This window comes from Pollicipes pollicipes, unplaced genomic scaffold, assembly GCF_011947565.3.
Source record: "Pollicipes pollicipes isolate AB1234 unplaced genomic scaffold, Ppol_2.1 Scaffold_1600;HRSCAF=1878_pilon_pilon_pilon, whole genome shotgun sequence".
NCBI classification, from domain to species: domain Eukaryota; kingdom Metazoa; phylum Arthropoda; class Thecostraca; order Pollicipedomorpha; family Pollicipedidae; genus Pollicipes; species Pollicipes pollicipes.
The window spans coordinates 20,190,970-20,204,656 of NW_023595962.1; the positions used below are offsets into that span (position 1 = coordinate 20,190,970).

At 48.8% G+C, this 13,687-nt stretch overlaps 1 protein-coding gene across 1 annotated transcript; it reads right to left on the reverse strand.

Annotated features, from left to right (window-relative positions):
• Nucleotides 1–435: 435 nt before the first annotated feature.
• Nucleotides 436–2,690, reverse strand: LOC119112182 (ryncolin-1-like). The gene is made up of 3 exons (XM_037236294.1): nucleotides 2,295–2,690; nucleotides 1,769–2,120; nucleotides 436–473 (listed from the first exon to the last, which is right to left on the reverse strand). The coding sequence occupies exons 1-3, from the start codon at nucleotides 2,688–2,690 to the stop codon at nucleotides 436–438; spliced, it is 786 nt and encodes a 261-aa protein (XP_037092189.1).
• Nucleotides 2,691–13,687: the final 10,997 nt, after the last annotated feature.

Consider the following 13,687-nt stretch of genomic DNA (forward strand, 5'->3'; position numbering starts at 1 on the left):
TCGCCAAGTGAAGTGTTGAGCTGCTGGGGCGGGTTGGTGCGGTGTTGACCACCAAATGTTCTCCTAGGCATCTAAAGATTCCTACCAGCGATGAATACCATTGGGCTAGGCTGATCCAGTGGCAGATCTAAAGCTGCTGGGGGGGGGGGGGGGGGGGGGAGTGCGGAAGCGGCGTCCACCGCATCTGGAGATAAACACCGGAATCATGTGCGTCTGAAGTGCGGTGTCTAGGCTGGTTGCAGGCTGTTCTTTGAGTCTAGATCTGCCGCTGCAGGAGGAGGGGAGTGCGACGCCTGGGTCTGCTGCTGCTAGAAGAGAGTGAATCACCCGGGTCTTCCGACATCGTCTCTGGAGTCTCCTCGCCTTCTTGCCGGACAGTGCGCCTCATAACGATCCCATGACAGGTCTGTGGGACCGGCCATAGTCGGCTGAGGGTCACGGACGTTGGCAGGTGGTGAGACGGCCAATCACGCCTGCACAACGGACGCACGTTCTGAGGCGACAACTCGGTTTCTGCGACTCATTCAGCCGCTCGTGACAGCACCGCAGACTGAACCGCTCGTGACAGTAGCGCGGACTGCGTGACAACCCCGCAGACTGAACCGCTCGTGACAGCCCCACAGACTGAACCGCTCGTGACAACCCCGCAGACTGAACCGCTCGTGACAGCCCCACAGACTGAACCGCTCGTGACAACCCCGCAGACTGAACCGCTCGTGACAGCCCCGCAGACTGCGTGACCATCCCGCAGACTGAACCGCTCTTGACAGCCCCGCAGACTGCGTGACCATCCCGCAGACTGAACCGCTCGTGACAGCCCCGCAGACTGCGTGACCATCCCGCAGACTGAACCGCTCGTGACAGCAACGCAGACTGCGTGACCATCCCGCAGACTGAACCGCTCGTGACAGCAACGCAGACTGCGTGACCATCCCGCACACTGAACCGCTCGTGACGGTCCCGCATATTAAACATTCGCAGACTGGATGCTCCATCAGTTCTTGGCTGCCTTGACTTTGCCTGTTGCGAGCCGCCGACGAAGTAACCCCAATGACATCACGCACTGAATTGTGCAGATTGTAAACAGAGCCATGGACTTAACCTCGCACACAGAGACTTGAAAGCAATTGGCATCTCACAGTTGATGCACTGTGACTCTTAACTCACTAAGGCGTGATACATATTGTTCTGCAAAATGGGCATACCAAGTCGTTATTTACACCGGCACCTAGTCATTTGTACAGACATCATGTCCACACTTCGCCCTGTATTTTTACAAGATGTGAGACGACAAACAACCAAGCAAAAGGGAATCATAGTAATGCCAATGACATGATAGCGATAAACGCATGATAGCATGGCTTAAATCATTTATTCATCCAATTCAATTCAATTCAACTCAGCATTCATTCAAATCAATCATCATTAAATCATTCATCATGACATCATCATCATTCCCTTGCACCTTCTTGCGCCAGTTTGTGACACCAAGTCATGTAATTAACGGGGCGCATTTTCAGTTCAACATGCTTCAACGAGTACCTTTCTCCCTTCCAGTGTTTCCAGGTAACTCCGTGCCAAGCCGTTTTGATGGCACCTTTGGCGTACTGCCCTGTCAGAGTTACATACATGCATGACTTGTGCCACCACGCACTCTTGTACACCACTGCACAGTGCTTACTCCAGCTATCGTTGTCCTGATCCTTCGTTGAGAACTTGCAGTTGTTACAATATGTCAGGGAATCCCCAGTGTTTCCTTCATACTTACCAATTTTGATTGCGTACTTCTGCTGTTCAGTGCCGATGGAGAAGGGAGTATAAGTGGAGAAGGTGGAGGCGTTGTCCCAAGCCTTCAGATCCACACGTAACTGCATCTGATCCATGCTGGTCAGCAGGCTCATGTACTCGTTGCCCAGCCAGAACTCGCTGCTGAGGTTGCCGAAGCCCCACTTGTAGCTCTGCCAACCCATGTTGAAGTCCTGGTGGTCGGCAACGTCCGCGCGCCTCATGAGCACCGTCCAGCCGCCGCCGTCCGTCTCCATGTCGCAGAAGACGCGGATGCCGCCGCCGTTGCCGCATACGGGTGGGAAGATGGTGTAGACGCCGCTGTGCTGGTGTCGCTGCTGGACGGCGGCACAGTCGGCCGGACGCCACTCATCAACGGTCTGGAACTGGTCCCGGAAGCTGCACCGCTCCACGATGACGGTGGTGGCGCCGCTGCCGGTCGCTACGGCGACGGGACGCGCCTCCTCCAGCAGAGTGACCAGCCGCTGCTGCGTGTCGTTGAGCTGCGCCTGCAGCTGCTGCTCCGACTGGCGGATCTCCTGGCTGATGGTGTCCGCGAGGTCGGGCGGGCTGGCGGCGGCGGTAGCGGCGGGCGCCTTCGCTGCAAGCGCGGCTTGCCTGAGCTCGGCCAGGGTCTCTGTCAGCCGACTGCTGCCCACCTCCCTGTACAGCTGCAGCACGCTGTTGTCCAGCTGCGCCAGCTGCGTGTCCACCGTGTGTGTGAGCGTCTCCAGCCGCGCCGCCATCTGGATCAGACGCTCCTCCATCCTCTGCAGGATGCCGGGCGTGCCATAGCCGTTCTCCGGCTCTGTACCGATGCTGCTCTTCAACGGGATGTCGTGGGCTCCGGTGCCGTCTGCGCACAGAACACTGCACACCAGCAGAGAGTACACGAGGAGCCGCATCTTGACCGCCGCTGCCGTTGCTGCTGTCTAACTCTGCCCTCTGCACCGCCAGCTCTCCTTATATACCGACAGTTTGTTAACTTCCACAGCTCAGACAGTCTGGGTTTCCGCAGACCGCTTTGTTTACAGTTGTACCGTGTACGATTCTGACACTGGTGGGCTTCCCACGACTAGGCAGACATAAACACATAGCTTGGGCCGTTCCAGGGCAGCAGACCTTTCATCTTGACATGTGAGCCAGCATGCTTGGTTTGTCGTGGCTGGTGTCGTCTTCAGAGCGTAAACATCTAGTAAGCAGGTACTCCGATGCCTGGTATTTCCAAACATAAACATGTGACGGAGGCCCAGAGAGCCGTTGGAAACTGGACTGCGTCACGAGCGTGCCGAACCCGAGCATGAGCAGCTGTGTTTACAACCGTTGGCGTCACGTCGAGAGGTCAGCGATGGTGAGCTCGTGTTGATGATTCACTTGGAAGGTCCAGCCTTTATCAGACCTCAGCTAGGCTTGTATTCCATCGCAACCTTTTTGAGAACTCGGATGATTTACATTGGTGTGTCCCGGATTCCCATGATTTAGAGCAGTGGTGACCGATGTATGGCACATTTTGACCCGTCGCAATGCGTGACCACGTTTGTAAATCGCTACGGAAGTGTAAACCATCGGCACCGTGTGCAGGATCAATGTTTGAACTGCCATCGAGCCAGGAAATGATTTGCATGTCTTACATTCGACATAAACAAGGAAGTCTCTCAGTCCCAGGTATTCAGGATCATGAGCTGCAGGTCCATCGTTATGCTCATTTCGTTACAGCGCCTGGCTTCTGCTCCAACCACGGGTGATAGGATGAGTTCGGTCAGAGGCAGTCGAAGCCCACCTTGGGTGACTCGAGAGAATCCTGCACAAATTATGTCGCCTTGTTAGGCTAACCAGCGCCTTCCTGAGCCATCTTTCTCTTCCATCTTTGCGCGTGCATGTACGAACTGCGTGCGTGTGTGCGTAGCAGCAGATAGCGCGTACTGTTACTCCGCTAAAGTTGTTCGTATTTGCACTTCAGTACCGTAGCTTGGACACAAGCTGGCTAATCTTAGTCTGGCTTTACCTCTGACTTGGTGCTGTACCAGTTGGTGATCGTTTATCAAGCATTCACAAATGCACCTTTGGGAGCATGTAACTGCTCGGGCAGCATGTCTACAGTAATTGAAAACGATTTAAGGCAGCATCGTGCATTTTGGCTTAGTTACAACTGTATAAATTACGCTGGCTTTCAATTTCACCGGTTCCGTGCATTCCAGTGGAATGTTGCACAGTTGAAAATATTAACACGCGCCCGAGTGGCCATTGAATACCCTTCGCTCGGATGGGGGTCAATTTGACCGCCCTGAGATCTCAGGAACTAAGAGAGTTGAGACACCAAATTCACAGGGTGTGTTGAATGGTACGTGAACTCACTTAGGTTAAAGTTTGAGGTCCTCAGGTCATGACCTTATTGTCTAATAAGAACAAACAAGGTCAAGTTGCAGGTTGGTCTTCGGCGGGAGCCTGGATTACTGATATAAGCAAAATATCACGTGCTTATCTAAAGTCGGTGACCTCGTTTGACCTTTTGAAGGTCATGTTGACCAAAATCTTACAAGGCCACTTTGAATCTTGCATTTGGACAAATGACATAGAATACGCTTGGTAGTATGTTCCTAAAAAGAATGTGTTGACGTGGGTCATTCTTGGTCAGTGGTTTATTCCGACTTAAAGAAGTCTATCAAAGTTGTATAATGCGGCTCCCGTTGTCAATAAATTCGAAATGAGCATCAGAGACTACCTCATACAGCAAGCCCTATAGTAACAAGGCAGGCTGATTTGACCTTGGTCTGAACATTCATAACCAACCTTAGGCCAATATAATTTATTCATTCGATTGTTGCGTTGTCTCAGAAAGTATTTCAGAGAGTGTGGTGTTTCGTCTAACCCTACTCCGTTGTTGGACCAGACTGGACGATTCCCGAGAAATTGCCTTCGTTGAAAGTCATGGCTTGATTGGGACCTGCCATAGATCAGCGACCTTACAAGGTACATATGAATGTTTGATGGCAGTCACATGCGCTATTAAACCTTGCACAGCTGTACAAAATTTGGTGGGACGCAAGCCCTGCCGTTCGGAAGACATTTTGGAAAACCCTTGTGGGGCGGGAGTAAATTTGACCTCCACCCGAGCGTGTGTTTAAAGCAAGCTGTGATATACGATCAAATAAGGTCAGTTGTAACAGGCTGATTGCTTTTAAGTGGAAATAGCTGCTCTAGACAGCACAGTTTCTCATTTAGCAAACATTCTCCTTACTATGTCATGGCATGATGACGCCATCGTAACTTGCAATGACCTTGACTGAGAGCTAATGGACGGTTGTGATGGCTGGAAATCGTGCTCACGAAGGCGAGATGTGAACGACTCGACAATAATCATATTTTCTTGATCTTGACCGCTGCATAGCTTGGAATGTCAAGATTTGAATGATTTTATGTATGCCCTCATGAGTGCCTGGGCTAAACATTAAAAAACGGTCTTTCTGAAATGGTCGATACATCTTCGCGAACGTGTAGCTTAGAAACTAGATGAGTTGAAGCCTTGATAAGCGAAGAGCCGTGCACTGCATCAAAAAACCTTCAAGATGTTTATTTCATTTAGAAACCCCCATGACAGTGTGGAACACTCCCTTTATGCATGGATTATAAGACGTTTCGAACCTTGATGTTTGCTGTTTGCGAAGTAATCTCCAATCTCACAACTTTTTTGTACATGTGAGCCCCGAACTCATGTTTCTTGCACAAATACTAGAACAGATAGCTAATCACAGATGTCTTTTAACCAGCCCTGGGCAAATTCGCACTCCGCTATTTATGTTAACAATTTTGGACATCAAATCAAAGAAACATCCTGTGCATGTGCATTTGTGCATAGACCTGTGGACAAAGGCAAAAGTAAACTAATGCTAGGACAAGGGTTAGGTCGGGTGAAGGTCATTCTGGGTTAAGGTCAGGCCACCTTAACGGATCTAATTTGCCCGTTCTTCCACCGCGGAGTTAAGCCATTAATTGCTGCACATGATTTTTATAGATCATTGGAATGGAATGATGCTAATGGTACGGTATTATCTAGCGCGAATAAACACAAAAAATCAACGGGATGATGTCGTCCGAGCTAATCTCACATAAGCTCTGGTGATGATCGGGTATGCGGTCGTATGGTGCGACTGGCCCGGATTGGCAGAGGCTCAAATCGATGGACGAATTGCATACGAGCGTTTGAAAGTGCGAGGGAAGTCATCAGTACCTGCACCCTGAAGAAAATACTCCTAGAAAGCCTCAATTGACGGCAGAACAACGTGAGGATTTTTACCCGTGAACTGAATAGCGGATTGACTGTTAGTAGACAACTGAATAGCGGATCGACTGTTAGTAGACAACTGAATAGCGGATTGACTGCTAGTATACAACTGAATAGCGGATTGACCGTTAGTAGAAAACTGAATAGCGGATTGTCTGGCGTCGAACATTTAGATGAAGCTTGTAAGGTCGTTGATCTATGGCAGGTCAAAGTCAGGTCATGGTTTCATCGAAGGTAATTTTCTAGGGAATCGTTTAACCTGATCCAATAACGGAGTGTTAAATGAAGCCATTAGTCTCTGAGATGCTTTCTCACGATATGCAATAATTCATTTAACAAATGAAATCCACTTAGGATCAGATAGGAAGGTCAGACCAAGGTAAAAAACAACCAGTTTTTATTACTGTACGGCTCGCTGTACGGGGTAGTTTCTGGTGCTCATTTCGAATGTATTGATAGTAGAAACCGCATTATCCACCTTCCATGGCCTTCCTCAAAGGTCAGAATAGGTCGCTGACCTTAAATGACCCAGGTCATCATTTTCCTTCGGTTTGAATACTGCCTAGCGTGAACTTTGTCGCTTATCCAAATGCAAAACTCAAAGCAGTCATGTATGATTTTGGTCGCCATGGTTTTCAAAAGGTCAAAGAAGGCGAAGGATCTCAAATGAGCAATGTGAGCTTTTGCTTAGTACAGTTAGCTAGGCTCTAGGGACCCTTTGGAGACCAACCTGGAATTTTACTTTGTTTAACCTTGTGATCTAGAGGTCATAACATAGAAACTTCAAACTTCGACCTAAGTGAGCTCACGTAGAGGTTAGCACACCCCTGAGGAATTTGGTGTCTCTAGCTCCCTTAGTTTATGAAATCTCGGGGGGGTCAAATTGACCCTCAACCCACCCGAGCGAAGTGTATCCGACCGGTCACCCGGGGGCGTGTTCATTCGTAAACCCCGCTGTTTTTCGTGCAAACCTCTTGAAATCCAGACTTCAATAAATGACATGTATTGCCCATCGGGCAGTGGGCCCGGAAATAGGATATTTCACCTTAGACCTTTTTAGCTTCTTGTTCTTCCGAGCTATGCCTACGCGCAGGTTGAATTTCCTAACGATATGCTCGATTTTCAAAGGCAAGTGTTCATCTATGTGAGTGTTAAGTATCTTTTAGTTGGCAGGGCGTGCTCCTATTTCGTACCACCCATCCTCCTACGTGCTCCAAATGGTTTGACCCCTTCCAACATTCAACATTAAGGTCCTGGAGAGTATCCATTGCCCAACAGCAAAGTCCGTATTTTGGTTTTGATCCTTCCGTCTTTTTCACTGCTTGGTAAGTTGTTTCGACCCTATGGAGCATGTTTCGAACATATGGTGCCAAGCGAAAGTCGGATGCGCAGATTCCTAGTGCAGAATTATACCAGAGTTGGTGGGACTAATCAGGGCCCCCGTTTCTAACGTTGTACGGTTGTTCCTCTCTTCTACCATTACTAGTGTATCCAAATGCGGACCCCTTTTCTGCGTGCTTTATCGTAAAGGCTGAACTGGGTAATAAAGAGGCTGAACACTACTTGACATCGATGAGCACTCTCTTTGGAGAATTTGATGCATCTTTAGAAAATCAAAACTGCGCGTACGGACAGCGTAGAACATCAAGGAGCTGAAGAAGTCCCTACTTCAATGTCTTATCTCGAAGCGTAAGACCCCGGGGTGGGATAGGTGTCATATATGCATGCCTGGGTTTCAGGGGGTTTGCACGCGAAAGAACGTGGTTTACGAAACCAAGTGTAAACTGTTCGAAAGACATGGGAGAAACATAATCAATGTCAGGGAGTCTATGCGCCCTATTCGTTTCAGTTGACAATGAACACCTGCGAGATGCTCAAAACGAAACAGAATAAAAGGGAATTTTTTCTGCCATCATCTTTTGAGAGAACACGTTAGGACTAATATTTAGGGAAGTACAGACCCTTTATCCGTTTTTGAGCTCAACTACTTGAAAGCACGGGATCATCCAGAAGGAAAAGTGGTGAATCTATTTGTATGAGATGTTGGCGACCAGTCTTTAATGTACAGGACTCATCATCAACGATTATGTGAATGTGACTAGTTTCTTGATGGGGGGGGGGGGGGGGGGGGGGGGGGGGGGGGGAAGGGCACCTCTTCGGTATGCTTCCCACCACAAAGCCTTCTAGAAAAAGGAAAGGTATCATTATGTTCTTCCGGAGTAGAAATATTGCATTTATGGTCATTTGATACTGGAAATCTACCCTTGTAGTGATAGGACTCAATCAGGACAATGATCGCCGACCTATTGTGTAGAGCCTTTTGAAGAACGCATTGTATGAATGCATCTGGTGGCCCATATCCCGTACAAAAGTAAAGATGAGATATATTTTGACCTATTATTGAGCAGTTGTTGTCCCGAGCCACAAGCTATAGCTTTCTTTTTACGTTATATCGAAATAACGTTTTCGTTATTCCGTCTCTGAGCTACCAAAAATTTCGCCTGCATGACCACTCATGTATAGAGGAGAATGAATATATGAATATGTTTCTGCACTGAATTATCTTGCATCAGATAAGTTATGATAGTAATAGCCAGAGATCCTTATCGTTTCACAAGTACATCCGTTTCAATTCTCGAATGACTACTTTTGAGTGACGCCATCAGCGTAAACAGCTGCTAGTTGCACAAATGCAAAGAATGTCCGTCATTCTTCAAATGTCAAAGCAACCGATTTTATTCTAAGATGTGATGCTTTTAAATACACTGCGTGTGGCTTTAACGAGATGCCTAGAAAACGATAACTTTGTTTTGCCTCTAAGTTCTTAATTTCTTGTGTATTGCAAAAAGGACAGATGCATGGGGAGCGCATTGGTAAGCAACTATAGCTTCATAGCCTTTGACATCCTAGTTTCTTTAACACGAGGAGAAAACTCCCAACACGTTTCTTAATTCAGACGCCGCTCAACCGCGCACTGTGCTACATCCATTACATGCATCAACAACGTTGTCAGCCCGGGACAGGAGGGTGCCGCGCTAGCAAGTTGGAAACAGGTAAGACTGCAACACTTTTCGTTGCCAACACAAGTGACCAAGCCTGCGTGTCAGTCGTATTCGGGCGCCGTCTCCAGCCACATGCTTATATGCTGAATATGCCTGACTGAGTTTCCATTGTGTCTAAGCCCTATACTTCCCTTTTGATTGGTGCCTTATCCTATTTGCGTAAGAATTAGTCTACATTTGAGTGCTAGTGAGCTTGCAACGTTGCCAAAAAAGCTTCCTAAACCTGGTTTTTTACTTCAGAACACTGAGAGCACATCACCTTTTCACTCGCGGCTAGTCACTCTGATCGCCTGTGCAGCCATAGGTTGACCATAGATAAGTACAAGTGAGGCCCGCTCGCTTCGCTGGGCTACTGTTAATATTTTTTTTCATTTTTCGGACGTCGTACTGTTACGATTATTTTGAGCTGCGCGCACTGCTCCTCTGACACCGCTACACTATCTTTGGCACTACTATCTCTCGCTGCGTCAGAACACACGGAAAAGCAGACCCGCTAGCTCTTCCTCCTAGACCTACTCTTGCTCTATGTTTTAGACGGTCGGTTCACTATCTGTGGGGCTCCTCTTCCTCTTGCTCCTCCTGCTGATCCGCTCTTTAGGTTGCGGTGCGGCTTCTCCTCCTGCCCCTTTTCCTGGTCCGTTCTCCATCTATGGGCAGCTTGTAATCCAGATCCTGCTCATGAGTCGTTCACCATCTGCAGGCAGCCCCTAATCCAGATCCTGCCCATGCGCCGTCCTCCATCTGGCAGGCAGCCCCTAATCCAGATACTGCCCATAGCGCCGTCCTCCATCTGCAAAGCAGCCCCCTAATCCACAGCATCCCTCGACTCTTCCGCCCGCCACCGAATGAATGAACGGAAGATACATGAAATACCTCTGACCGTCGACGATCACAGCGTGGCGATTTGAACTCTTCCGCCAGCACCAGGTGAATGACTGGCAGAGGAATAAGCACGTGCATTTTCCGCGCTTTGTTTGAACTACTCGGCGGCGGCGACCAGGCTGTCGATCGGTGGCCATCTCGACGTCGCGAAAAAAACGAAGTTGTAGCCCTGTAGGAAAACTTGATGTTTAAACGGATAGATGAACCTAATTATTAAAAATGAGTGCTAATTACAGACACTGAATCTGCGCATGCGGTGACGTGAATTTCGACGCGACCCTGCCCGTAGTTTCGCTAACAGTCCCGTTTCGCGAAATCCCGGAATGGCCGGCTTGCACGCCGATTGCCGGCGGAAACGTGCATTGCACAGTCCTCGTGTTGACCGTGATAAATTGCAGACGGTGCATGGCTCGACGCTTCGAAGCTGGATTAACGCTTCCACTGGCTCTGACTGGTCGATATATGGCCTAATATGTGGCAACAGGTCAAAAAACGGGGAAAAATCTGTTTTTACCATCACTGTCGACGTCGTGCGATTCCCTGCTCAATTCTCTGTCGAGGGGTGTTGGTGTGGCGTCGCTCCGACCCGCGGTTGTCCAGATGCGGCCGCGGTTTGAACCGTCGGCTTGTCGGTTTTGAGCAGGGTGTTTTTTGCGCCCCCCCCCCCCCCCTATGCTAAACCAATGGGAAACACGCAATTTCCAACACGCGTAGCACGCCACTCGCTGACCCCACCGCCACCAAACTCTCAATGGCACGTTTTCACGTGCGCACAGGCACCATGTTAAATTTGTGCTTTTATACGTCACATCGATTGACATGCGTACGGGGGCCTACCGAAGAGACGACAAGCAGACGTACTTTACTCGAATGGTATATAAAAACACATTTCGGTGTGTAACAAGCATGCCTAACACGGTGTGTCGTAATGGAACTGACTTATTTCAAAATATTTTCATTCCGATCCTTTTAACGTCAAACAAAAGAAAGCCAAGCCAAGCCACGGTCTTAGTGAACACTAGGTTATACTAGGCCAGACTAGGTTACGGTACTGACTTTAGATTAATGGATATTTCTCGCCGCAATTACTGGCAATGCTGTTTTGCGTACAGCTTAAAAGGTTGGGAGCAGGCGCCGTGCTTAGTTCGGAGATGTCTGATTGTTCGTCTGGATCAGTGTTTGGTTAGCCATATGTGACTGGAACTTGCCAAAGCGGAGCATGGGTGCACATCGTATTCTCCGAGAAGAAATAATAGAGCTGGCCGGACACTTGCGAGATCAAAATAAAACGTCATAGTGCATGGAATGTACCATGAGACGTGCTATCGCGCCCACAGCGAATCGCCTTCTGCCGCTGCTGTTAAACACAGACGCTCAGCCGGACGTTCTGGCAGTAGAGGGGCTGCCCCGGGCCGGCGACGCATGACGTCACCGGCGCCTGGTCATCACGCCCCGCCACCACAGGGACGGCCCGGCCGGGCGAGAGACGGCACGTGGCCTCGTCCGACCGGCAGCCGTTTATACACTCACGTGCAGAAATGCAGCGTCGCAACGGGGGCACTTGTCGGTTTGATGATCGAGTGTGGCTTTTGCGTCGCTGCCGGAGCCACAGTTGCAGGCTGCAACCCGACGATAAACGATGGTTTCGCGATCTGCAAAGGGGATTTCATCATCGGGCGCCAAAAGAGATCAACAGAGTGATAAGAAATTACACGAACTGGGTTTTTGCTACCAGACGGTGATATTGGCACCGGCTATTCGAGTTTTTTTAATGAAGGCGGTGTTGTCTTGCAAACCATATGTATGGATTTTGTGAGACACATATGCAGAATTACCATCATGCCGACTCATTTGCGATATAAGTACCACTAGGGTCTGCAAGCCGCTTCGAAGAAGAAAGTCCCATACCAAGAAACCTGGTGAGTTTGGCGCTTTTTGGCGCCGTAGATGGACATCTACCGAAACTGGAAATTCCACACACGGTGCAATGGCGCTGTAAAGTCAATTTAAAGGGCCCTGAAAGTTTCGGCACCTAGCTTTGGCGCTGTATGTGGCAACGTGGTTCAACGTGTTCTGAGACAGGGCAGATCATTCTTCTTGCAATGGGATTTGTTCCAATGCAATCATTTTCAGATGGTCTAAAGACCCTTTGCCATCGCTTCGCAGATATGTGACAGATAGGCAAACCAGCAAAGAGAATGCATCGAGTTTTCCATGGTCAGGGCAGGTGCACAGCCTGAAAGTCTTCCAGAGAGGGTCCGATGTCTTTAATGGTCACGTCCATGAGACTGGGCTCCCTGTGACCACCCATATTTTACCATCCCTACTTTTGAATGGCTCCAGCAACCATCCATATTCCAGTGCTGCCCACGCTCGTTTTGATTCCGGATGGGCCGTCAAGTGATTTTTGTGCTCTAAACTTGAAAAGACACCATATGGAGTGTGGGGAGGGGGATGAGGGTGGACCCGTGCCTTTTTCTTCCCCTTTCTGGAGGTCGCGGGTCCCCTCGGCTAAATTTTGACCATTTCAGACGCCCACCGGGCTTTAAAATATAAAAACGGCCCCCAGCGATCAAAATAGGATCCTGAGGCAAAACAATTCTCCGGGTAGACAAGTCATGACCCTGTTTCTATTAAATATTGGTTCCACCGAAATTTGTCTTAACACGCGCCCGGGTGGCCGGCTAGATACCCTTCGCCCGGGTGTGGGGGGTGGGGGGGGGGGGGGCGGTCAAATTGATCCCCCATGAGATCTCGGAAGCTAAGAGAGCTAGAGACACACAATTTACAGGATATGTTGACCTCTACGTGAACTCACTTATAGCAAAGTTGGAGGTTCCTAGTTTATGATCTTCCGGTCAAATAATGTCAGACAATGTAAAACTTTAGGTTGGTCTCCAAAGTCCCCCCAGAGCCTAGATAGCTGTTTCTAAGCAAAAGGTCACATGCCCATTTCAGGTAAGTGACCTTGTTTGACTTTTTGAAAACCATGATGACCAAAATCATGCCACACTGTTCTGAGTTTTACATCCGCATAAGCGACAAAGATTGCGCTAGGCAGTATGTTTCTAAAAGCAAAATGTTATACTGGGTCATTTTGGGTCAATGGTCTATTTTGACCTCTAACAAGTCCATGAAAGATAATACGGTTCCTGCCATCAATAAATTCAAGATGAGCACCAGAAGCTTTTCCTTTCAGCAAGCCCTAGAGTAATAGTACAGGCTGGTTTTGACCTTGCACCGACCTTCATACCTGACCTTAATTCAACGTAATTTGTTCATTCAATATTTATGTTGCCTAAGAAAGTATCTCAGAGATGTATGGCTTCGTCTAACACTCTGCTGTTGCATCAGACTGGACGATTCCCGAGAAACTGACTCCGCCGAAACCATGGCCTGATTTTGACCTGCCATAGGTCAGCAGCCTTACAAGGTACATTTAAATTGGTATACCAAACGATCCGCTGGTTAATTGTCTTCAACTATGCAAAGTTTGGCGCATCTACACCTCACCGTTCGGAACCCATTCTGGAAAAGCCTTCGGGGGGTCAATTTGACGCCCAGCCCGAGCGCGTATTAAGACTACTGGGCCTTAGAAGAAGTTGTTCGGATGTCAAGACTCTCGGAAAAACATTCTTGCCAAAAAACAGGGCGACAAAGTCATAAGGAGACTCTT